Source organism: Terrapene carolina, unplaced genomic scaffold, assembly GCF_002925995.2.
Source record: "Terrapene carolina triunguis isolate 2854851 unplaced genomic scaffold, T_m_triunguis-2.0 Scaffold262, whole genome shotgun sequence".
In the NCBI taxonomy this organism is placed as follows: domain Eukaryota; kingdom Metazoa; phylum Chordata; order Testudines; family Emydidae; genus Terrapene; species Terrapene triunguis.
The window spans coordinates 3,255,343-3,281,607 of NW_020664613.1; the positions used below are offsets into that span (position 1 = coordinate 3,255,343).

At 42.2% G+C, this 26,265-nt stretch overlaps 1 protein-coding gene across 1 annotated transcript in view; it reads right to left on the reverse strand.

Annotated features, from left to right (window-relative positions):
• TGFB2 (transforming growth factor beta 2) overlaps window positions 1-21,655 on the reverse strand; it is a 73,348-nt gene extending 51,693 nt beyond the window's left edge. Inside the window, exon 1 of the mRNA XM_024209327.2 lies at window positions 20,596-21,655. Coding sequence (XP_024065095.1) covers window positions 20,596-20,938 — 343 coding nt within the window. The 5' untranslated portion in view covers window positions 20,939-21,655. The remainder of the gene's footprint in view (window positions 1-20,595) is intronic.
• Window positions 21,656-26,265: the final 4,610 nt, after the last annotated feature.

The following is a 26,265-nucleotide window of genomic DNA, read 5'->3' on the forward strand; positions in this document are numbered from 1 at the left end:
CACCTCCACGAGAGGCTGAAGCTATGTCGGCGGGAGAGTGTCTCCCACTGACACAGCTCCGGTGTGGACAATGCTTAGGTTGCTGTAACTTGTGTCGCTCGGGGCTTTTTCAGACCCCTGAGCAACATAAGTTACATCGACTTAAGCGGTAGTGTAGACCATCCCTATGTGAATCAAGTGTGGCCACATCAAGAATATTGCATTCAGTTCCGGGCATCTCTTACAAGAAAGATACTGGCTAATTGGAGAGACTTCAGAGAAAAGCAACAAAATGATTAGAGGGCAGGAGGGTCTGGCTCATGAGGGAAAATGACAAGAGCTAAATACTGGGTCACAGTAACTGTTGACAAACCTCTGAAGCATCTAAACACCAAGAAAAGAGAGCTTATTTAGGACAGTATTAACATTACCCTGGAACATATCTTGTTTGTTAGAATAATTTCTGGCACTGTCATGTGAATGCTAACAAGGTGCCAAAAACATTATCAGGTGTTTTTAAGCACTCAGATACAATGGTGGTAAGTACAGAATAGACAGACAGATCAGTTAGGCAGAAGGAAGAGAAGCTAAAAGCACTGGGTTAAGGTTGGGTTAGGTTGAATATCAGGAAAACCTAATATCTCCAGACAGTGAGATATTAGGTACAATTTTCAAAAGCACTTAAGTGACATAGAAGCCTAAGTCCCATTAACTTTCGATGAGTGCCTAAGTCACTTTTGAAAATGGGACTTAAGTTCCTAAGTCACCAAGCTGATTCTGAAAATTTTAATCATAGTCCCTCAGGAAAAGTTAGCCTATCGGTTCAGACAGTTACCACCAGACTGGACTGAAGTGAACACACACGAGCATTGGCAGGGAGATGGCCTACCTGTCCTATTAGATCTTTTCCATACCTAACTTCTCTGATCTATATGTTCTGTTACATATATATTTTGAACTCTGCTCTGCTTTAAAAAACAAGAGGGATATTCAGTGCCTTCTGGAAGCAAAGTGATGAACAACTTGCACCTACATCACTCAACACTCCCGCCCTCACAAAAGTTTAACATTTGTAGTTTCCCTGCCCCATCTTGGTCCTGATTAAGGATCTATTATGAACAGCAGGAAACAGAAGACAATCTGCAAATAATATCTTATAGCAGTCTCTCAGTTTGAGAAGTCAAACCGGATACAGAAGAAAGTGTACAACGGAACTTAGGAAAGTTGGCCCTTGTATTGATGTGTCTAGGATTATAAAAGGTGCTTATACATTTTATTTGGATAATTCTTTCCTAATAAGGCAATTTGCTGTTTATAAGCATTCCAAGAAAACTATACAAACCAGTCCAAAAAAACTTTAAATGGGCTCTTTTCATGATTTATCTATAAACATTGGTTGCCACCTACGTCTCAGACATTTCAAGTAAATCAATGCAAATTTTGTCAGAAGTGGCCAAATCATCTCCTGCTTGCATGTTACTCAATGCTAAAAGAATTATTGACAGGCATTCCTGATTTGCCAGGAGGAACTATATATCCTTTGTAAAGAAAGATATGATCTTAATAATAGAAACAGAAAAAGGAAACAAAACCGCCATTAAGGTGAAAAAGTGAAGGCAAACTATAGCAGGGCCCAAATCAGGCAGTAGTAACATGCTCAGAGAAGAGACGCAAAAGAATGCACATGCCCCTTCCTGTGGGTGATGCAATGTTAATATTTCAGGCCTACACTTACGGGATCATGATTAGTTAAAGGCCGGTTCTGATATTCTGTTAGAGACTATTGAGTTAACAGCTGGCACTTTAAACAGCTGCTGAATTTAGCATGATCTCCTTGAAACAGTATCAAAGCAACACTGTTGCTGATTCCATAAGAGTAAATTGGGCCCTTGGATTCAAAGGAAAGTTACACACACTTATCTGAAGGAAGAATTTGGCCCCAAGTTAGAGGTTAACACTTCCTTTATAAATCCCTGTCCTCCAGGTATTAGGACTATGTCACAAACATTTGGCTTCAGAATTAAATATGATGCCCCATGCCAATTTACACCAGCTAAGGATCTGCATGCAATTCATTTAAAAAACAAAATATAAATTTATAGTTAATATCAATTAACACGAACAGATTAGATACACAAAAGATGCTTAGGAAAATGCCACTTCTATATATGCTCCCTTGCCTAAACCATTCCAAATATATAGAACCATTCTCCCCTATTGTCCACCTGAAGAGTCCGGGAGGCTAGATAATGCCTAGGTTAAGCAGTGACAGGTGCATTAGATGGAGACAAAGAGATGGAGGCTGAGATGAAGGGAAGCACAGAAGAGGTGAAAGAGGGAGGTTCATTAGCAAAGCAATATACTCATGGCACCACATGTAGAGCACTAGTGAGATGGTGTTTTGGAAATCATAATAAAATAATCATAATAATGATGGTGGTGCTTCCAGATCCGCACCCCATTGGGTGAGGCACTGTACAAACATAACTGAAATAGTCCCTGTCCAAAGAACAAATCTGAGAAGATGGCATTTTCTGCTAAACCCTACTGATAGTATGGCAACCCTTGCCAGCACTGCACAGCACTGATTGAATAAGGTCAGGAAGATGATACTACTTGGCTTTGACTTCTTGAAGATGAATGAAAATTAATTACTTTAGAAACTCTTTTGCTCATTTTGAGGTCAGAGGCAGGAAAAAAAAGGAATTCTTTGAGTTTATGTTTTATCTTATTTACCAACCCTATCATTCCGAAATAGCTTCAGTTTTTTGAGAGAACATTTATCAGATCCTTAGCCCTTAACAAAGAGGAAACAATTATAAAATCACAAGGCTGGCAGTCAGAGCAGAGTTATACTGCTCCCACTGTCTCATAATTTCCCATGTGCATTTGTAAAGTGCTTTGAGATCCTTGAATGAAAGATACTAAAGAACTGCTAAGTGTTGTACTACAGACAGCCATTTAAAACAAAACAAAAATTATGATGGTCAAGCTGTTCACGTTCGAAAATCAGATGCTATACATGCTCAGCAACGTCTTCTTCCAAGTCAATGTTTGCTACATATTTCTATTAGGGGGAATCCGGATACCTGTCTTCCTCTTTCATGCAGACACAGATGGGCCAAGAGGCGGCAGAATCAATGGAGTTCACCTGTATGTAGGGACAGCAGGCCGAGAGCCCATGTACAGTAGCTGTTCTTTGAAAGAGAGGAGAGCAGGCACAGCCAGGGAATCTGCAGCTATGAATTGCACCAACCAGACCTTCCTGTCTTGAAGCATATGCAGCCACTGTGGATGAGCCTGAAGCTATAGTTGTTAGACACACCTAACTCCCATTACAGTCACGGTGAATGACAGGGTTATACCAATGTGCTATTTAATAGTCAAATAAGTAGGTAATAAATGAAAGATGGCAATATTTCTTTGAAGCATCCACAGTTTACTGGATAAATAACCCATTTAAAATAAAATTTGCTAGTACTGTACTAGAGCTAGCTCTCTAATCAACAATAACAGCTCCTCAGGTTAAAAACTATATGCTTTGGTAACAAAATATGCTCTCTCTCTCTCTCTATATATATATATATATATATTTACCTGGGAAACCATGATATATAGTTTTGTTATTTGGATGAATAATGTGATATCTTTATATATAACTTCTATTAATGCAGAGAAATAAAGAACTCCAGTATAAATAAAATAGAAAAACTATTTTGCAATAATGTAAATTTGTGATAAAAGAAACCCAGTGCCAAATTCTTGCTGACATCCCATTCTCAAGACCAGAATTTACCACCCTCCCCTTACTAGGTTGAGTAGTACTTTATTCCATGAGTAATCCTATTGATTTCATTGGAATAACTCATAGAATAAGGTTATACTCAACACAAGTAGGGTGGCAGAGTTTTAGTGAGTTCATTATACTGTGTGTTTTTTGGAGTCATTGGAGGTATTTCATCCTTAATTTTGAACTTCCTGCTATTGCTGGTCTGCAGTAAAAGCCTAAAGCAAAACAGTCTAACAGTTTGAGCCAGAAGTTTGACCTACATTGCAACTGCTATAGTCTGATGAGGAAATACACTCTAGATTCTAAATTCTCTTTGCAAACCTCACACTCGGCTGACAAGAAATAACAATCACTAGAAGCTATCTGGCCACTGTTAAAGAAATAGCAAAAAGCAGTAACATTGAATGATAAGTGACATTTCTAACACATAATTCCCTGTTTCTACTGTAGGACTGGTCTCTAGATAAGTACTATTATATTGGACTAGTACAGCTGCAGGATGACGAATACTGCCAGCACGAAGAAATCTTTGAGCTGGTATGAAAGTCTCCAGTTTAGAGCAGGCTCGTTTCTTCTTCAGCATAACTGATTAAATCATGGAGCATCCACTGGCTCATCAATTTAAACGGCTAGCCTGTCAGGGCAGGAACTGTTTCTTACTATGAATATGAGAGTGCCTAGCACAACAGAGGCCTGATCTCAGTTGGGGCTTCTGTACTGCATATATTAAGGTATCCATCACTTTGCCTCCTAAAGCCTCTCTTGGATAGTGTTGTTAGCAACAGATGGATGCAGCATATTTCTACCAAGGAGTTGGCTGCATTTAGGTTTGGAGTGAAATGATCCCTGTAAATACATGGCCAAATTCTGGTTGGCATGTGGTTCCACGCACCAGAAAATCCTCAGCCAGCAGCTGCAATACGGAGTGGAAAGTGGTTCCTCCCATTTTGGCCCCTCCACAGCATCAAAGAAGAGTGAATCTGCAGGGCCTCTGTGACAAGAACTATGGAGGAGGGGATGCATATTTAACACCAACAGACCCTCGTCGGCAGGTAGGATTAAACCTGGGACCTCTGGAGCTAAATGCACGAGCCTCTACTGCATGAGCTAAAAGCCACATGGCCCTTAACTTAGGCTGGAGCAGACTCATTAATCTCTAAGTGGTCTCGGTGACACTAGCGGGGACAGAGCACCACACCCAGGAGATGTGTGGGTTACACAGACTCCCTGATCTGGCAATAGCTGATAGAAATAATCTGCAGAGGGAGGCTGTACCTATCTATATTACTGTCTGCTGTTTGTTTGTTTTTTGGAGGGGAGGTTATATAACCACTATTACTGGGGTATCTTTAAAAAGTTAAGAAGAATAAAAGTCCAGAATATAAATGGTTTTGTCTCCATTTTTCTGGAGCACAGTGTTACTGCTTGTGTAGAGGTTTGGATTATTTTCTCTGGGGCACTATTAGGAATAGCAATTCCTTATCAAAAAAGTGTACCTTGATCTAAACACTGTCTGGTTTGTACTTTGTCTGACCTCTTCTGCCACGAAGTTTTACAGCCAAAGCCCTGCCACCAAGAATGCTTTCTTGCTATCTGGCTGACTGTTGGAATCTGGACCTATCCAGTTACATGGTCCCTGTAAAGTGAGGGTAGATGTCTTGGGATCTCCTGGAGGGTAAGGCAGTCTCTAAAACAAACAGATTTCAGCCTATTAAGTGCCTTCTAGATTAGAACCAGGCATTTGAGCTTTACACTGAAGCAAATGGGGGAAGCCAGTGAAATTGGCAAAGCATAAATGTGATGTGTTTGCATTGGGTATTTCTACCAGTCAGACATGCTCTACCAGCTTTGGCCTTTTTGAAGCAGTTGTGTCCAACCTAAGTAGACTGAGTTGCAATATTCCAACCTGGGCAAGTTTAAAGCCTGGATCACTTTGGCTAGGTCTTCACTCGAAAGGAGTGAACACAGCTGACTGGTCAAGTGAAGGTCAAAGGAGGTGTTTCTTGGCACTGTGGCAAGCTGCATGTCGAGGGAGAGTAAGGCTTCTAGCAAGACCCTGAGGCTTTGCACCACCTTGACGATCTGTGATGTTCTGGATCACTGATGATTTTAATGTACTCGTTAGTTCCTTAAAAGTATTTCCCACTCCCTACCAGCACTGGTTCTGTCTTTCCTACATTGAGATTAAGCTAACGACTCTTCATCCTTTTGCTGATTTCATATAGACATTGGGGCACCTGTCCCTGGTGATGGCAGAGGCTGAGTCATTGGAGAAGACATTCAGATGAGTTGGGTGACAGCTGAGTCTAATGGCATCTCAAGATCTCTCTGAGTGGTCTCAGGAAGAAGTTAAAGAGCAAGGGAGCAATTATTGAGACACAGAGATCTAGCAGTATCAGCAGACAGATAATAGGCCTGGAGAAGATTCTCCATCAGGGCCATTTTTGTATTATGCCCTGATCTGAAACCTGATTATGATGAATCAAGGAGTCTAGCAGAAGACAGATGCTGCTGGATGCCTCCATCTTCTCAATACTTATGTTAGCAGCAGAATGGTCCCAACTACAGTGCAGGTATACAGTAGTGGTTTTTTGCACTGTGTACCTGTTTAGTGGGTGGGACACAACACCTGATACTGACCCTGTCCTGTGTCAGGGGGACTAACCCATGTAAACCTGACATAGGTCAGGTGAGTGACATTAGGAAACAAAGTTCTGTTGTCTCTTACCAGCAGTCCTGCAAGTAACACTTTTATTACTCTGTACCTCATTAATCAGTAGTCTGTAAACATATCATATTTGTAAAGTTGTTACTGATATAATATGCTTGCAATTTGCAAAGGACTATAAGAATCCTGAAGCATCATCACTATCCAATACACTATTTCCAGCAGAAGGGTTCACTCTGAGCATTGATACTTTTACACTGCAAACCAGTGATGGGCCAAACCAAAACAACAGATCCAAATTTCCCCTGAATTTTGGAAAAAAGCTGATGTGAATCTGAACTTTAGGGCTTGTCCCTGCCTCTAAATACAGTATGTTGAAATGGAGGGGAAAATACAGGCCCTATTCTCCCTAGAACAATTCTGAGCATGTGTGTATCTGAGAACAGAGGCAGTTCATGGAAAGTGACAGTGAGGATGGCTCCAGCTGCTTAGAATAGCCCATTTTCCCTTACCAAGTGTTCAAAATCACAATCAGCATGCAGTAACTTACTCTTACACTAGATGCCTCCCTTCCATCCCCACCCCCCACAAACTAATTACGGTATCTTTTTACTCAATTACTATCTATCAGAGTAGGTTGTTTTACTTTAAACAGAGGGCCCCAATGGCCCATCGATCCTGCCTGGAAGATTTAAAAGTAGTAGTCAGCAAATTTCTGCATTGGTCTGTAGAGAGGAGATGAAAGTGAGTCTCACGGTTTAGATCCTGTTCCTCTAGCCCCACCTCTGCCAGGAACAACTCCTGCTGCTCCTTTGGCAAGCCCTGAAGCTGGCTTCTGACACTTAGCCCGGGGCCCAGAGAACAGAATTTCTAAACTATTTCCTGGCTGTAGAAGGAAATGAAAGCAAGTCATTTTCAAGAAAAGCAGGTTGGGTAGTCCAACCTTTTGCTCTAGAGACAAAAAAAACCAAAAACAGGAAATATACAGAGAGAAAAAGTGCAATAAAGAAGGGAGGGGAAAGAAAGTAAAAAGAAAATTGGACATTTTGATTTGTATTGCAATCGAACGGAAATTCACAGATTCTAATCTCAGCCAATACAATTTAAAATAGTTAAGATAAAGATACTCCAGCTAATGGATAATAGATGAATGGCAGAGACAGAAAAAATAGCAAGTTTTTAACTGAATTGGAATTCTGATGTCTTTTCTGTCTCACATCAATCATTCAAGTGAAAGCAATGCTTGCAAATTAGGACTGGAAATGCACAGAATGATTTTGCATTGTCAACCAGGAAGAAACCTCAGAATAAACTACTGGGTAATACTAATGATATTAACTCCTAGAGTGGTGAGATTACTCTTTATAAAATTTCAGAGTGAGGTATCTGAATGAACTGGCCCTAAGCTGTGACTAACAGACCTTTCAAGTCTAATGCCTTCAAGTACAAATTTAGTAACCACAAAATTTCAAGTAGGCACTCGTCTATTATTTAATGCTAGTGTAATAAGCAGCCATTTGATCTGTCAGTGAAAAAAATGTTTGTAGCGTTGTTGTAGCCATGTTGGTCCCCAGATACAAGAGAGACAAGGTAGGTGAGGCAATACGTTTTATTGGAAAGAGACAAGCTTTTGAGTCCATCAGAGCTCTTCTTCAGGTCAAATAATGAACAAATAATGATCAGATCAGACCAGTATGCAGCTAGGATTCATGAAGCACAGGTCTTATGGTTATTTGTGATGTCCAAGCAGCTGTGAGTGGGGAGAGTATTCTGGGTGTGGGTTTCTTTCCACCCTGGTAGAATGGCTACTGGGAGATACAGAGCCAGCCTGCAAGCTGCTGAATCAGCACAGTACAGCCTGGGTGAGGTATAGGGATGTGACTTAAGTGGTCACCTGCATTACTTGGCCTAAGGTCAAACCTGAGGAGGAACCAACACGTAGTAACTAGAAACAAAACTAAATTCCAACTTTTAGCCAATGTTAAATATTTTTTACACTGTTAGTATGTGAGACTCAGGCCAAACCTGCCCTTCATTGGCAAGTTCTATAAATGTGAATGGGGTGAAACCAATCTGGCCTGTGATCTTAAAGGCATTCTTTTAGGCACCTTTGAAAATCCTAGCAATAAACAATACTCTGAAAACCTATAGATATTAAAAAGGAATAAGACCCTAACTACAGGATTTTGAAACCAACCTGTAGAATTCAAACTATGTAGCAATTGATGCTGCAGTCATTATACAGACCAAAGTCCCACTGGAGGTAATGGAAGTTTTCCCTGCTCCCAGACTGCACCCTGAGTCCATAACCAGGAGTCAAATTTGATTCACCCTGCCACACTTAGCTTTCATTCTGTACTGCAAATGTACTGGAGGGCAGCATGTCTCTGATCACATCTATTCTTTAACAACAGTTTTGGATACCAACATTGGGTCCTTCCATACAGTATTACACTGGACACAGCACTAGCAACTGTTCTGTAAGGAACAATGTTACATTGGCAGGCAGATGAGCAAGATGAGCTAATGAACCAAATTTTCAAAATTAGCCTCCATAATGATACCCACTAATAATAAGCCAACAGAACTTAGGCTCTGAAGTGCCTACGTCGCTTTTGAAACCAGGATTTAGGCTCCTAAGTCATTTGGACACTTTTCAATATTTTACCCATGGAAAATAGTATAAGCCCAATAAATTCATAATTACTGTGATATATGCTAGGCTCTAAACCTAGGTCAATGCATTTAACCCTACTGGATCCTAGGTTAACACACAGCCACTCGCCAACTACCACACAGTCAAGTTATCAGTTAGTTATTAGTTAAAAATGCAGCCAGATCTGGAAATGTATGCTCTGAGCAGAATCTCTTGTCTCTGCTCCTCTCAGTGGCACCTGCACAAATCAGGAGGCATTATGGCTCCATTAGTAAGCAAGCCTTTGAAGTAGAAGATTGTGGGTCTGATTGTCATGTACACCAAGGCCCCTGCACACCACTCTGACAATGTAAAGGAGTAAATGAGAATCAGGCCCTTTGGCTTTAATTCCTACTCCAGGGTATTTGGGCACATACTCCAGGCTGACCCTGATCAGGCACGGGGAGTATTGCAGTAGTGGGGGCTTCCTTTGGACAAGAGGTTATACCAAGCCCCCTTCTTTTTTCCTCTGAAGCCTGCTGAGCTCTCACTGATTTTGTTTGTGTTTTTAAGAAAGCAGGATAAACTCTTAGTAAAGCAGGTTCCTCTGTCGATCTATCATCTGAACAGGGGACTGCTATTTACAAAGGGGGCCTAAGGGACCAAATCTCATTGCAATTTGATGGGAACTAGATAGCTAATTCCCTTAGGCTCCTTTGAAAATCCCATCCACCCTGACTGCTCCATTTGCTGAATCAGTCACTCAACAAACTCCGATCTCCACGACTCCAGTGAAAATCTGGATTAACTTCACTGGTTTCAATGGATTTACTCCAAGTTTCATCTGTGTAACTGAGATCAGAATGTACCTCCAAATATTTAACTCATCACTTTGTGACACATCAAGCAAGAGGCACTATATAAAACCACATTCACTTCCATCCCATTAGCACAGTTCCTGTTCCCAAACTCCTTTGCTTTCCAGCTTGTAAATTCAGCATATATCATTACAGCTAGTTGACTCAAAAACTTATGCTTTTAGCAGTCGCTCTGCTGGTTCCAGCTCTATTCAGGACTGACTTTAAGATTTTGCAGATAACATAAAAGGACCTTGTTGGCTTAACCCTGGCCTTTCTTTCTGGGTTGCTTGCTGGGTAACCAGATTCTTATTTGCAGCCTTTAGAATCTTTCTTGCTATGTGTATTAAGGTTTGATTTTTACAGTTGTCTGTAGAGAGACTTTTAGATATGGAGTCCTTAGCTTCTAGACTAAAAGTGGCTTTAGAGAGAATGATAGTAAGGTATTGCAGCATGTTTATTGGCAAGGTCTTCATGGTCAGATTGTCATTTCTTTTAGGGAGGGGGAGTGGAATATCTGAGAGGTACAGGACAGAAACTCATGCCTAATACTTTGTATTCTATAATCATCTGCTCTTGCCATATTGCTGCCATATGCTGCTACCAGATGACATCTGCTATCAAATGCTGCTACCAATAAGCTACAATGTAGTTTATTTTTGAAGCTTTTTACAAAGCCTTATACAGAAGAACATCTTGGATGGCAATTCATCAAAGGCAAGGAGCCACATTACAAAAATGTCCAAAAATACCTTGAAAATATGGTCATTTTTTTAAACCAAGGGTAAAGCATCATAGACCTGATGCAAAGCCCTTTGTAGTCAATGGAAAGAGTCCCACTGATTTCAGTGGGCTTTGGATCAGGCCCTAAACCAGTAGTACAGACTCTCAACAGTCAGGTAGAAACAGAAAGTTCAGGGACTTAGCTGCATCACATGTGCAGCTGGTCTTGTGGTAAGTGTGGATTAGACAGAACTCTCTCCAGCCCTACCATAACAAATACCCTACCACCAGGAGGAAGAGAACTTTCCTAATAAAGTGGATTAAGACAGGACCCCAATTTGGAAGGGTGTAATGTTCCCTTAGACATGTGATACTTGTTGTGACTTGGCCATCTATTTAAAGATCTCTTTTTCTGCATTCTTTTAGGGTCTTCTGTTCACAAGAAAGGAAGGGTGTGTGAAAATTCCAACTGACACTCCCAGACATAAAGATGGACCCAACCTGCCATGTTTGAATCCAGATTCAACGTTTGAGAGAGCTCAGACCCAGGGTTTTGGTACAAGTCCATTGTAAAGACATCTAACTGCTAGTTTAGATATCCAGCCACCCAAAATGTAGATCCTGAATATAAGCCTCTTGGTTGGTAACACCACCAGATCAGTGGATTTCTTCAAGAAAGGTGGCACTTATTCACAGGCTGACATACCTAGTGCTCTAAATGCTGTTTGTTGAAATATTCTGTCGCTCTATATTACGTCAATATGCAACAGGAGGGACAAAGAAAATGTGCAAGCATCTTTCTGCATATCTTAATGCTGAGATGCGGCTACTCTGTATCTAAAGAGCACATCGCAAAGAACTTGAGCTCAGGGAAGGGAAGCAATGGTGCAAGCCACCTATACCTCTACTCTGCTAGGAGTCTGGAGCCAGTACAGCAGCTCACAAACTGGGCAGAATCAGCTGGTGAGGGCGTGGGACCAGAGCACCCAGGATATGCACTGATCCAACACATCTCCTAGGCAACAGGCACTGGCAGAGCTCCTATGCAGCCCCAGTTTAAAAGTGCCCATCCTGATGAAGGATGGCAGTAATATAGCTGCCTTTCTTTCCCCAAGGGTGAATGCCTCCTGTTGAAGCTGCTCCGGCCGACATGTGGTCAAAGGGTGCAAATTGTCACCTTCACATGTGGGAATGAAACTAGCTCCTAGTCGCTAAAGATTTCATTGACTATATGTTCATTAAATATGAGGTTTGCGCAGGGTTAGCTGGAGTTGACTCCAGTATGAAAAACCTCATAAACGTGGAAGTCTGCAATTAAGATCCAAGAGAAATAGCTGGTGCTATGTTCACTATGCTCACAGGAGTGTTTCTCAGATTTGTTGGTCTGCCTCATTCTTATGAGCAAGTAGGGTTTGAAAATGGACAAGCAGCTTCCTATATTCTCTAATGACCAGCGGTGACTTAGATCCTTCTCTCACCATTCCAAGCTTGCCAGCCACTTCTAGCCAATATTTCAACTCCTCTGTACCTAAAGAGGGGAAATTTGTGCCTTAATATTTACATGACACTTTGAAGACATAAACTGTTATAAAATTGCTACGTATTACTCTTCGTATTAGAACTCTTGGCTATTTCAGCTAGTCCTTAGTGCCTGTTTTTCCAGAGCACAAAACCACCAATCCGTACAGCACACTGGGCAGTGTCTGCTCAGGAGCAGCCAAGCTTTGAAATAACAAGGGCTATTGTAGGTCAGGTTTGGGATGCATTAGCAGACATGTGCAGGCTGGAGAGCTTAAAACAGCATCTACTCACTGAATGTTGGGCTCATTATTATTGTTTAACACTCATATGGCAGGATCAGGGCCCACTGTGCCAGGAGCTGTACAAACAAACAACAAGACACGGGGCTATCAGTTTTTCACCTTCACAAAGTTCACTCCCAATTTTTTTTAAAGGAAAAAAATCATATTTGATTCCTCAATCATCTCTATGATTGAACCAACACTCTGCTTTAGCTGAGCTAGCTACTGAATTGCAAAGGCTGAATGTAAACAAAAACAAATAAGAAAAGGAAGCTTCAGCGGCACTTAGCTTGCCTTTTAAAATTCAAGGCAGGGGTTTGAATGAGATGCAGCCAGTGAAAACACAAGACACTGACACTGGCCAAATGAGGAAAAATAACGAATTTATACGAGTAAAGAACTGAAATGGAAAGAATTACAGATCTACTGCTGCATTGCGTGTGCATATAATAATCACTGATAGACTTTCCCCAGGAAGTGTTGAAATTACCATCACTGAAATGAGTCCAGCAGTTTAAAATTAAATTATCTTTCCCAGAACATTCCAATTTGGGCTTTGGCAACAATAGATGTTTTAATGCTCTTAAATATATTTATATACATATATATATATATATATTTTAAAAGCGTAGTATCCTCTTTCAAGCAAGACCTCCCTCTTAGTTTTTGCGAAGTCAGACTGGACTTGTGGTCATTTTGCAGGGTCCTTTTTTCAAAGCCAATGTTCGAATTCACAGTCGTCAGATTAAGCAACAAACAGGGATTCTTACAACAGCCCTGAGTTATGAATGGATGGTTATTTGTGAACTAGCCTGTCAAGACAGATGCAGTATTTGTCAGAGTAGTGTGGGTTAGATATGGTGGGAAGGAGCCAAACAAACAGAGCCAAGGTCAAAGTCACAACATTTTCTTTCTCTCTCCTTTTTTTTCCCCCCCGTTTTGTTTTGTTTGCTACAGTGTTTGCTGAAATATAATGCACTAGTCAATATTTTCACTCAGCCTGCCCTATATTTTTGTCTGAAAAGCAATATCTTCTCCATGCAAGGAAAGCAAATGAATTTATAAACAAATGAGTAATAGTTTTATAATACAAGGAAAATATAACATATTGGGCCTGATCCAAAGCTCACTGAAGTCAGTGGAACGATTCCTATTGATTTCAATGACTTTTGGGTCTTAGGGAATTTGGATATGTGGTGCAATCTTGTCCAGATTAAAACTATTATTGTTATTTATTTGTATTGCAGTACTGATTAGGAGGCCCAGTCATGGACCAGGACCCACTGTGCTAAGTGCTCTACAAACACAGAGCAAAGAGACAGACCCTGCCCCAAAGAGCTCAGCCTGGTGGCAAAACTTCCATTGACTTCAATAGGAGTAAGATGAGGTCTGTAGTGAAAATCCAGAATAGTTTCAATGCACCTCACTGTGCATCATGCAACCACAATCATAGGAAATTTCTGTTTCTAGGGGCATACCTTCCCTTCTTGCAGGAAAACGTGCATGATGGGAAAAGATATTTTGAAAATCCCACCAATTCAGACTCACAGGATTGCTACAGGGTTTTCTTCCCTAGGGTGGGAACATGGGATAGTATCCACAGAATGGCATTCAGGGTGCAAACTTCACACTGCATGGGAATCCACAGGGAAATCCAGGTGTGTCTCCCTGGGCCTTGGGGTATGAGAGAGTCCATCTGCACTGCTTGCCAGATCCTTCTCCTCAGATACATTATATGGCTCACGCAACAGCCACAGGTTTCTTCCCCTGGGGGAAGTCAATACTGTACTTCAACAAGCAGTGAGAAAGCCCAAGCAGATTTCCACTTGGAACTCCACTGGGTTTGGAGGCCATCGCACAGAGAACGTGCTTTCCATTTCAGAACCAACTTGCAGAGCTCCTGCTGTATGTAACAAAAAAACTCAACCATTACCTCCTAGAGGTATACACCTAGTCGTTCAGATCCAAAAGCCCAGCCCACTGTCATATGAGCTAAAGCAGAACTCCTGTAGTAATTATAATAGTAGGTCCCTTTTCCTCTCTGCCAGCCACTAGAGGGCACCATCATTCACTCATTCATTCACACAGAGCCTGCAGCTTACATTGGGAGGAAGGGGGATATGACGTCTGGTGTTGAATGTGCTCCCTGACCCCTTATGCAGAGTTATGGCCTTTGAACCCTTTCCCCCTCTCCTTTACTCCCTTCTTCACCATTCAGCTGTATTTTTGCACTGCTGGGTTTTCCCTCAGTTATTATAGAACAGCAAGGACGGTGTAGATGGTTTTGGAGGAGTTGTTTCAAGAGGAAACGTAGCTGCTTTAGCCAGACCATTCCAGGAAGCAAATTGATAGTAATGTTGCAGTTAGGCACCTACTTGTGGATATCATAGATTTAAAAAGAAACACACAACAGTTTGTGGTTGTAGGCAGGATGCAAACATACTCTGTACAAATGACTGAAGCAAACTTTTTAGTCTAAACAAATCTGTTCAGTATCCATAACATCTTATTAAATTAAAATAATACCTGGAGAACATATAATTCCCAGGCTAAAAACTGCCTGTTTAAATGTATAGCATATGGTTTCACAATGGGAATGGAAACATTTGTGCATCTTCACTAATGACTTGTTTTGTCAAGATGTGCTGGGAGTTTCCTCTTAATCTGTAATGTGGAAGCATTTCTAGCATAGAGACACTTGCATAAGCAAAGAAAACATGCTGTCCAACAGGAGAAGGGACTCTTCAGGATAACAAAGATAATGAACAGAGAACTTTTTTTTTTTTTTTTTTAAAAAGACTTTTCAAGTCTTGCCTCTGCTACTGGTCCTGATGTTTAGCAATACATTTTCTAAGCGCTGTGAGGGATTTCAGCTGCATGGCTCCAAAACTCTGTTCATATCTCTGCTAATGTCCCACAAAATCAGGTCCCAGTTCAGCAAGCTACTTAAGCTTTAATTGTTAATAGGACTATTCACATCCTTAAAGCTGTACATGTGTTTCTTGCTGAATAGGGACCTCACTGAAGAACAAATCCTAGCGTCCTTGTTTAGCTTTTGCTCAGTTCTTATACATACAAGAGTCCTAAATTTAAAGTGATAACATCAGCCTATGAAAATATTTTATCGATTGTCCTTACAAGTGACACCTAAAATGACTAGGACTGACAGAGGTTAGTGAAAGCAAATAGGTTGTCTTCGTTTTTTTCAGTTTATTTACATAGTGTGTTTGACAGCACTTTGAGAATACTCAGTTCTGCTCTCTTCCCTCTGTAGCCATTTGTGCCTTGATCCTATAATAGACTGAAGCCAAAGGAACTTCATGTGGGTATAGGGTTCCATCTACACAGTCATTTTCAGAGTTGGCACTTTAGTCAGTCAGTTTCCTCCTTTATGTATGTGGGTCTTTCACACAGAAGCAGAAGACAGAAAAACATCTAAAAATTGTCACCTGTGACTGTAAAACACCAAACTGGCAGAGGAGTAGGGGCTGAGTGGAGTACCAGAAAATTTACTTTTTTTAAAACTTGACTAGATTCCAAGATGATGGTATCTCTTTAAGACAGATGTCAATGGGAGTTTTGTTTGAGTAGGCACTGAGACAGGGATTCAGGATTTTGGTCCTAGGGTTGTTTTTTTGTTGTTGTTGTTCTGGATGGTCTTCCGAACCCCACTAAGAGCCTAAGGTGTTCCTTCCATATTTCTTTTCTTTAGTCTCCCTCTCCTCAAGTCACATAGTAACAGGATTTACCATGCCAGATCAGATTACTGAGCTCCCAAATCTGGTTCTCTACTATTGGCTGTGGCCAATACCTGATGGTTCAGAAGAAAGGGAAAAACACCCAGAATGCACTTTGCCATTTGTATGATGAGGGTACATGTGGGAGGAGTGATTCCTTCCTGACTCCTATGGTGATCAGCTTATGCAGTGAAGCAAGACATTTGATTACCCCACTCAGTATGTATAATTACAAATGATACCATTGTTCATAATATTATCATGCCCCTTTTAAAATCCATCAGCAACTTCTTGGCTCTAAAGAGCAGAGGAGGACTCAAGAATGATACTCATGTGTAAGCCACATGGCATCATTCCCACCACCTTCCCTCTACCCTACTGGAAGCCTCCACCAGTACTCCAAATTCCTTACAAGAGACTATGGGGAATCAAATTCCAGGGAGGTGCTAAGCACCACAGCTAGGCCACTGGGTCAACACAGTTGGGAGGTTTAAAATAATATACTCCTTTTGAGAATGCGTCCATATTTTTAACGAAATAGAAAATCCTGAAAGATTAAGTTCTGGGCTCTGCTAAATGCGAAACACACGTGAGCTGCACATCAGTAGCTGTTAACATTTGGTAATGATGCAATCAGTGAAGGGGAGGCATACAGCGTAGCCACCGCTGTACTAGTAACTCAATTATTCTGAAGACAAGAAGTCCACATGCATATAATCACTGGTAAATCAACTCCTTGTTCATAAAACAGAAGCATGGCCTTGTACCCAGCCAGTTTATACAGTTTTTTCTTTTTCATTAGGCAAATATTCAGCAGAATGACAGCCTATGTAATGCAATATTCATGCTATAGAGTTCATTGAAAGATAAGACATATCAATAACTCCCATAAAATTGATGTATAGGCAAGAGCTTGGCTTCATGGCGGGGAATGGGGTCTGTATAATATTAGTATAACATTAATGTGAAACAACTATCAAGAAAAGAAATCATAATTTTTCAGGGTTTTGTATATTTTTAGCCCCAAAGATGATAGAATACTCAAAGTGATCACTTACTTTCATAGGGCCCAATCCATCAGTTTTTACTGACTCACTGACTGTAATGGGAATTTTAGATGAATAAGGAATACCGAATTGGGCCTTTATATGTTTACCACAAATAAGCCTTCCAAGTCCCTGAAAACATGCCTTGTTAATTATATGTATGTATAATAAATGTCCCAGATATGTCGGATTATTATTATTTGCAATCTGTAACTGTACTGGTATTACATATCTGCAGATTAACAATGCAATGTTTGCCATCACTAAGTTGAAATAAACATTCAATTTAAATATCAGAACCTGTCTAGTCAGCAATTTTATCACAGAGACAAAATTATCTTCTAATATGACCCCATTTTAATAAAACCAGGACTTTGGAACTCAAAAGATAATTGTTTCTAGACATAGAGTTTTCAAGCATTCTATCATCTACTGTCTTTAGATTTCACATTCAATCTCTGTAAAACAACTCAATTACTGACCGTTTGGACTTTTATTACCTAACCCAAAACAAGATACATAGGGATTCCCTGCACAAACCAAAGCTCAACTGCTTTTTGAGTTTCCAAAGCTTCTTGATATTATTTTCATGACACTAATTTTGCAATCTATTGTCTACATGGGTCTATTATTCTTTGACTCTCTGAATTTCCACATATATTCTGACTACAAGTGTCTTTAACCTCAAATGGACTGTCAAGCAGACGCCAGATGCCCCCTTATTCCCTCAGTGCAAACTATCAGTAAACCTTAGCATAACTTTACTTTGAGCCTTAAACTAACAGCATGTGAAAAGATTAATATGAATAAATTCAAAACTAATCAGATCCCTTCTTTAAATGTTGACACAGTATTATTTATATCCCATAAATACCTTCTTGACTAAAATTCATCCCAGGAGATTGGCATCTCGCCAGTTCTATTCATATTTACTGTATTTATATAGTACAGTTGGCCAAGGATAATATTTAAGACAAAATATGCCTTAGGGTATATACAATATCTCTTATAGTTTTCCTTTTACATCTCCTCATTGCTAAAAATATTTAGTCTGAACTGTATAAAATGCCTCACAAAGACCTATCAGCAATCTGCAGTGATATATAGCTGACTATGAGTATAATTAGAGCATATTTGTAATACTTGGGCTGTAGTCAGTTACTGAACGCTAACAACTTTGTGGTTAAAAACTCAACCACTGATCTTTCCCATGCCTTCATCTCAGCAGCTTTTGACCTTCAATGCATTCATATTGATCTCCTTCTACTTCCTCATCACTGTCCCGCGGGATCAGGAACTGCAGAGTTATGAAAATTATTCAGTGAAGTCTAGGAGAAAGTGTATATAGCAGCCAATCCTGCACTTTCAATTTGTTTGTTTAAAATATGGTGGAGCAATTCCTTCCTTTCTGTCTTTTTTGGAAAGGTTCACTCAATCCAGTATAACTAAAGAGCAGTGGAAAAACAGTTAACCTACTTACTATGATGTTAGCCACGGCACTTGCACAGTAGTATTGGATCTGCTGCTAAATGGCCTTCTGATCCCAAACTTCTGATGCACTCTGTTGGTAGATACCTGAAGTCTTCTTTACGCTGCCAAAACCCCTGCTGATACTTTAGTACCGCTCTGGCTTTTGACAATATTTTAAAAATAGACCCTCTTTTGTCAACTTTGATGTCACACACTTCAGATATTTTAATGTTCTGACAAGTATACGGCTGGATTTTATAGTAGTAGCTCTTTGTGTGATTTTCTTTGGGTGGAAAAGGAGGCAAATCTGTAGTCAGGATTAATGCCTTCAAAAACCCTCTATTACAAGTTCATACCCATATATCAAGTAGTTGCTACTATTTTCTATGGCCTTTGTTAATAAATACTTGCTACCAGGCTCAGGGCATGAGGTGTTGGGTCTCAAAACAAAATTCTGACCAAAATACCAGCAAGGGTGGCGTGGCAATGAGGGTGTGGGTGTGTGTTTTGAAGGAAAATTGCCATGATTTCTACGTTCTGTCTGAATGTTATTGCTACAAATTACATTAAACCTTTTGCGTATACCCACTTGGCACCAATATACATAAAAAAAATCTTCCTTCACCGAGGGTAACAAGGGTGGAGTATATTTATCCTAGCTGTTATTGTAATTACAATAATAAAATGGCTTTGACTGCAAGGGTGTCCTGTACCTGATGGTGTCATTTAACAGTAAAGGAAGAAAAAGGCAGCTGCAAAGAGAGGGGTTCAGACACTTTGACTGGCATCATGGGACTATCACATGCAAGACACAGCAAGCCCTAAAGCTACAACTTGTTAAACTAAAAATAAATAAAAGAAAATGCAATTAGAAACTCTTGGATAAAGTTACCAAGATGGCTACATTATCTATTTAAGCAAGAGGTATGTACTTTTCAAAAACAGACAGCAAATATATAGGGCATCAAGTGGAGGGTGGGGGAACAGGGAGGGAAATGAAAAGATTAGGCACTGGAGTTTTGGATACCCTGATGGTGAAGTTTTTTTTTTCTCTCTCTGGTATTTAACCTTCCTTGGCATGAGCAGCTAGCTTTTACTTTTTTTTAAGGAGTTTTATGCTTTTCTGCACACCCACTGCCACCACCAAAACAAAGAGGCATGTTATGATGATTTGTATTCATTATAGGTGGGATCTGATGAGATATCAGCACAGAACATTTTTCCCTTTTATTGTTCAGAATGAGATGTGTATCATCAGTGTCATTCAAAAAAAAAAAATAGCAAAGGGCAGAAAAATGAGAGGGGTTCCAGGAATCTGACACTAAACAGAAGGGAGAACTTCTTTGTACCTAAAATTAAAGGCACCATTCATTGGAACAGAGGCTATTAAACTGAAAACAGAAGGGAGAGGTCTCTGCAGTTGTCCTCTGTTAGGGTACCAATTTAAGTAGAGATCTTGAGAATGATGTTCTGCAGATTGGGGAGTTGGGGGGGGGGGGAAGAAGCCTGTGATTCTTTTTTATTCCTTTTTTAGCAGGGATAGACTGAGGCAAGTCGAGGGAAAGAACAGCTGTGGAAAGAGATAGGGTCGTTTGAGAGAGACAGAGAGAGTGTGTGTGTGTGTGTGTGTGTGTCTCACCCAGATCCCAGGGGGACACACGGTGACTTCTGTGATGAGTTTGAGGGAGAGGGTGAGAGGAGATCAAACACAGCAGATCTGCAAGCAACCGACCCCTTTCCCCCCTCCAACAAGTATGAAAAACGAACTAAGAAGGAGTTAAATTAACAGATGGGGGGAGGGGTTACGATACATGGGGCAGGTATTTCAAGGCACTGGGCACTGCCAAGGCTTGGGGGGTGAAATCACACACACACACACAGGACTTACTTTCGGGGAAAACAGGCAGCATGTCTATTTTGTAAACCTCTTTGGCATAATACTCCTCATCGCTCCTCTCCCTTTCGCAAGTGGCGGCTCTGTGGTTGGCTTTCTCCTGCAGCAGGTCCCTGGTGCTGTTGTAGATGGAGATGACCTCCGGGGGTACCTCCTCGGGCTCGGGGTACTCTTCGGGAGGGCTGGTGAGCTTCAGCTTGCTCAGGATCTGCCCTCGGATCGCCTCGATCCTCTTGCGCATAAACTGATCCATGTCTAGGGTGCTGCAGGTAGACAGGCTGAGCGCCACCGTGGCCAGATCCAGGGTGAGCACCACGCTCAGGAGATAGCAGTGCATTTTCGGGTTTAAACCCAGCGTCCCAAAAAGAGTGACTTGAAAAAGAAGGGGACGAGAGGGGTGCAAAGGAGGGGAAGCAGCTGCGGTTGGAGATGCAACCGGGTTGCCAGGAAAAGGCAACAGGGGTGCAAATGAAAACGCCCCCGGGTTATACAGGCGAGCTGCAAAGAAAGCAGGTCGCTACCTCTGCATCAGCCTCCAAACTGAACAAACTCAGGGGGTATTTCCACCAGCCCCCACCGCGGCGCGAGGCACGAAAGGACTTTCCCTAGCGAGCCGGGGCTGGCCAGTGAGCAGCGCGCCTGAAGCCGGAGGGCGAGCGGGTGGCAGCCGGGCGCTCAGCTCCGGGCTTCTGCTCTGGGCTCCTCCAGCGCCACGCACGGGACGGGACGGGACGGGAGAGGGGCGATGTCAGGGGCGGGCTGGCTGGCGGCGCGCGCTGAGCTGCTGGCCCCGCGCTGCGGAGCTGCAACAACACACGCAACTGCGAGCAGAGCGAGCCGCCCCGCAGGCGAGAGGGCGCCCACGTGCGTGTGTGTGCGCGAGGGGAGAGCCCGGGACGCCCCGGGGCTGGGTGCACAGGGGGTGAGCTCTGCTCTGCTCTTCGCTCCTTCCTCCGGTGCTGATCCTGCCGCCGGCACACCGGGCTGCATGCACCGACCAGCCCCCCTCTCTTGCGGTGCAGCTTTCCCGGCGCCCTCCTCTTCCTCCAAAAAAAAAAAAAAGCCAACCCAAGCCACAGTCAACAAGCCGGCGCTGTTGCTGCTGCTGCAGCCTCCTGTGGGTCGCGAGCCCGGGCGTTCAAAAGGTGCTTTGCCCCTTTCTCCCTCGGGGGCACCTCTCCCCTCTTGCTTGGTTTCAGTGCTTGCCACGCACGGCCCGATCCGCAGGGCTTCCCCCGGCCCGAAACGCGTAGCTCCTGCTTTACTTTATCTGCAGCCCCGTTAGTCTCTCTCTCTCTCTCTTTCTCCTCCTGCCTGCCTCCCTCCCTCGCTGAGCCCCGTTGCTTTCCTTGCGAAGAGGGAAACTTTGCCAGCAGATAACATCACGCTCTTGCAGGGAGAGGGAGATTTATAAGGTCTCCCTGCACCACGTGTTTGCCTCCCAACAAAATGACGTGGTGGGATTGCATGGAAGAGGATTCCTCCAGCTTTTCCCTCACCCCGGCTCCTTAGTCCCTCTGTGCAGCAGGCGGGGGCCCCGCGAGCCCGCATTAGCACTGCATACGCTTCAAGGTGCCGCACCGTGCGGGGTGGGAGAGAAGCGGGAGAGGGGAAGACGGGGGGATTCTTGTCAGGCTTGCTTGGGGTTTACTGTTTCTTGAGCCTGTTATTACCGTCATGGAGCCAAATCACATCGCTGCTTTCAACTCTCTTGCAGGCAATTGACTGGCACCCGCGATAGGGGGTCACTGTCATGCCTGCCCCACCTTTTGTGGAGCTCTGTGAGATACACCTTTACCTCGATATAATGCTGTCCTCAGGAGCCAAAAAATCTTACCAGGTTATAGGTGAAACCGCCTTATAGCGAACTTGCTTTGATCCACCGGAGTGCACAGCCCCGCACCGCTTTACCGTGTTATATTGGGTCACGTTATATCGGGGTAGAGGTGTATTTCTGTTAGAAGAATATGTGCAAATAATTACGATTCATTATTATATTATGCAGCAAATTTGGCCCATTGTTTTAATAGTCAGCAGAAGGCATTCTGGCTTTGCTCAGTCCACTCCCCTGTACTTAAGTTCGATTTCCATACACATTCTGTGGCCTTGTCATCTCCCTCTGAAGTGTTACATACCCATTAGGACTGTGATGATGATTCTCTCCTGCCTCCTCTTTGGTGTCCTTTGTGCACATTGTCATTTGTACTAGGCCACTCAATTGCTCACTCCAGGAGCTTTTTAATTTCTGTCTCTCTAATTTGATCTCTCAGTTACTTCTTATATCCACCACAGTCTCCTAGATGTTATATATAGAAAAACCTATTGGGTTTACCTTGTCCATCTTGGTGCCAATGCATGATCATTCCTTTTTTGTACATAGGGAATTGCTAGTGGTTTGACCTAAATGCATTGTGCCCATACTGCATTCTGGCCCTGCTCTTGAGAAATTATTTTACAGTCAAATAGATCTCATTCTTAACTTCATCCCCTATGTGTTTTCTTTCTCTGTCACAGTCCATTTATCACATCTGTACATCAGCATGAACTTCATGAAATGATCAAGTAGCCTTTGTTCCCTTAACACCCGCCATTCTATCCCTAAATTCCCTTAAGCATTAAGTTGTCATAATTTTTCACTGGATGTGTTAAGAGAGAGAATCATTTGGAGCCTCTATTAAGTCATCTAGCCCACTCTCTTCCATAGTGACAAGATTGTTTCTAAACCTCCTATTATGGTATAAGATGGGGTATAGGAGCATTCATTGCAGCATGATGACATAAGGGGCATAAAGGATTAGGACCACAGCTATACCATTCCTAATTATATTACAAAAAATGTACAGAGGAAGCCAGATAGGATGGCTCAAATATCCCAAAAGATATAGGCCCAGATCCTTAGATGGTATAAATCAACACAGAACCATTGAAGTCAAAAGAGTTACACCAATTTACAACAGCTGATGATCTAGCCTTAAAAGTACAATCTACTGTTTCTAGGAAGTATTAAAAAGATTTCTAAGACTTGCTAGTCACTTGAAAGTGGTAGCCCCTAGATTAAAAGCAAGATTTTACTTCTCAGTATGTCTGCAAGGAAAACAGCTTCCTTAAAGCAGTTATAGTGTGGGGCCGGGGAGGGGAGATAAAGGGGCCTAGCAGTACTGAACTATTGCATGTTGTTCGCAATGGCAGGGCTCCACTGTAGGGAAAGCAGTGTTGCCAACTAATCCAGCACTGCTGCGGATACAAGCAAAGAAGAGCCTTCCTACTGGATAAAGGACATGAGAATTAAAATTTTTATTAAAGTTAATGTTTAAGATGAAATATACACAAGTTAAGAGGCAAGGTACTGTACATCTGGGGTCAGGCTTGGGTTATGAGGGGTTACAGGTATCGTTTGCAAGGATGAGAATATACATACATATCGCATAACCTGCATAGACCCAGATTGGGGTGCAAGGGTTTTTAAAGTGTCAGTGGATAAGTGGGCTCGGGTACGTCACCCATGGAATGAATAAGGAGTCCAAGTCAGTATCGATGTCGCGGATAAGTACATGGGTGGGGCGCGTCCCTTGGTCCTTCAGGGAAGGAAGTGGGTTATTTCCCTGGTTGGCGGTCTCGGTTACTCAATGCGGTATTGACGGTGTCCTGTGATGTGTTCCGTATAAATGTCTCTGGACCACCACTATATAGTTGAAAACAACAAGGAGTCTGGTGGCACCTTAAAGACTAACAGATTTATTTGGGCATAAGCTTTCATGGGTAAAAAACCTCACTTCCTCAGATGCATGGAGTGAAAGTGACAGATGCAGGCATTATATAATGACACATGAAGAGAAGGGAGTTACCTCACAAGTGGAGAACCAGTGTTTACAAGGCTAATTTGATCAGGGTGGATGTAGTCTACTCCCAATAATAGATGAGGAGGTGTCAATTCCAGGAGAGGCAAAGATGCTTTTGTAATGAGCCAGCCACTCCTAGTCCCTATTCAAGCCCAAATTAATGGTGTTAAATTTGCAAATGAATTTTAGTTCTGCTGTTTCTCTTTGAAGTCTGTTTCTGAAGTTTTTTTGTTCAAGAATAGTTACTTTTAAATCTGTTCTAGAATGTCCAGGGAGACTGAAGTGTTCACCTACTGTCTTTTGTATGTTACCATTCCAATGGTATGTTACCATGTCCAATTTGTGTCCATTTATTCTTTTACGTAGGGACTGTCTGATTTGGCCAATGTACATGGCAAAGGGGCATTGCTGGCACACGATGGCATATATAACATTAGTAGACGTGCAGGTGAATGAGCCCTTGATGGTGTGGCTAGATATGGCAACAGAGTAGGCAACGAGGTTTGCTACAGGGATTGGTTCCTGGGTTGGTGTTTCTGTGGTGTGGTGTGTAGTTGCTGGTGAGTATTTGCTTCAGGTTGGGGGGTTGTCTGTAAGTGAGGACTGGCCTGCCTCCCAAGGTCTGTGAGCATGAGGGATCGTTTTCCAGGATAGGTTGTACAAGATTCCTGTTTAAAAACAAAACGCCATTTCCTCAGCTAGTATAAATTGGTATAACTCCATTGACTTCACTGACCAGCTAAAGATCTGGCCCTGCCACCGGTTGTACCTAAGATGTGAATGTTTCTGAACATAAGTTTGTGAAATTAATGTATTTCCTCCCAAAACTTTACCTGAAACCATGAAGAAATATACTGTAATACATCCATGGCCACGTAAGAATTTACAATTGTTACTAGGCTGTACCTCATGCCGATCCGGAACTTCACAGCGACAACATGGCTAGAACTCAGATCCTCCTACTCAAGCACTAGCCCATGTGAGCATTTAGAAACTCTTCACTAGCGGTTGCCAGTGATAAGTAGAGCTGGGCAGAGAAAGGTAATTCTCCTTCAGGATTTTGATATTTTGAAACTTGCTTTTGTTGCAGTTAGGAATAAAAACCGAAAATTTCAAAATTCTCTGTGGACCCTGGAATCCCTAGGGTCTCGGACTCTGAGGCAATCTGTCCGGGGGGCTGCTCCAGAGCCGTAGACCCTTCCAGGTGAGCTGGGGAGTGAGGCAAATGAGCTGGCAGGAAACCGGGCAGGTTTCAAAACCTGGCTGGTTTTCTGCTAAATGTCAGCGAAATCAAATGGTCTCCAGGAAACATTTTGATTTTGCCAAATCAGCAAATTCCTTTTCTGATCAACTCTCGTTATAAGTCTTATAACCTACAGCAGAGCAGTTCTTATGCTGTCCAGTAGAGAGGCCAATAATGGTACACACTACCAGTTCATTACACACTTTCTTAGTTTGACAAATCTCAACTTCAAGCGTCTGGCATTCACTATAGTTCAGCTCTCAGTTTGACATCAGTGTAACAAATCTGTTGCTACCTAAGGCTTCTTGGTATCACTATGGTGCAAATTATTGCCATTCAGAAGCTCTCAGGAGCAGCAGGGATAGAATGTAGACTCCTGTTCCAAAAGCATAGACCAATCCCTACCACTTGAGCTAAGCCCCTACCACCTGTAACATAGGGCCTGATACACACAGCTCAGCCATTTTGATTCTCCTTAGTAGAGGACAATGGCACACATACATACTAGCCAGTTCATTACAATATATACCAAAATACACAAGCACCAGGTTTCTATTTTGAAGTATGGCATTCTCGCTCTCA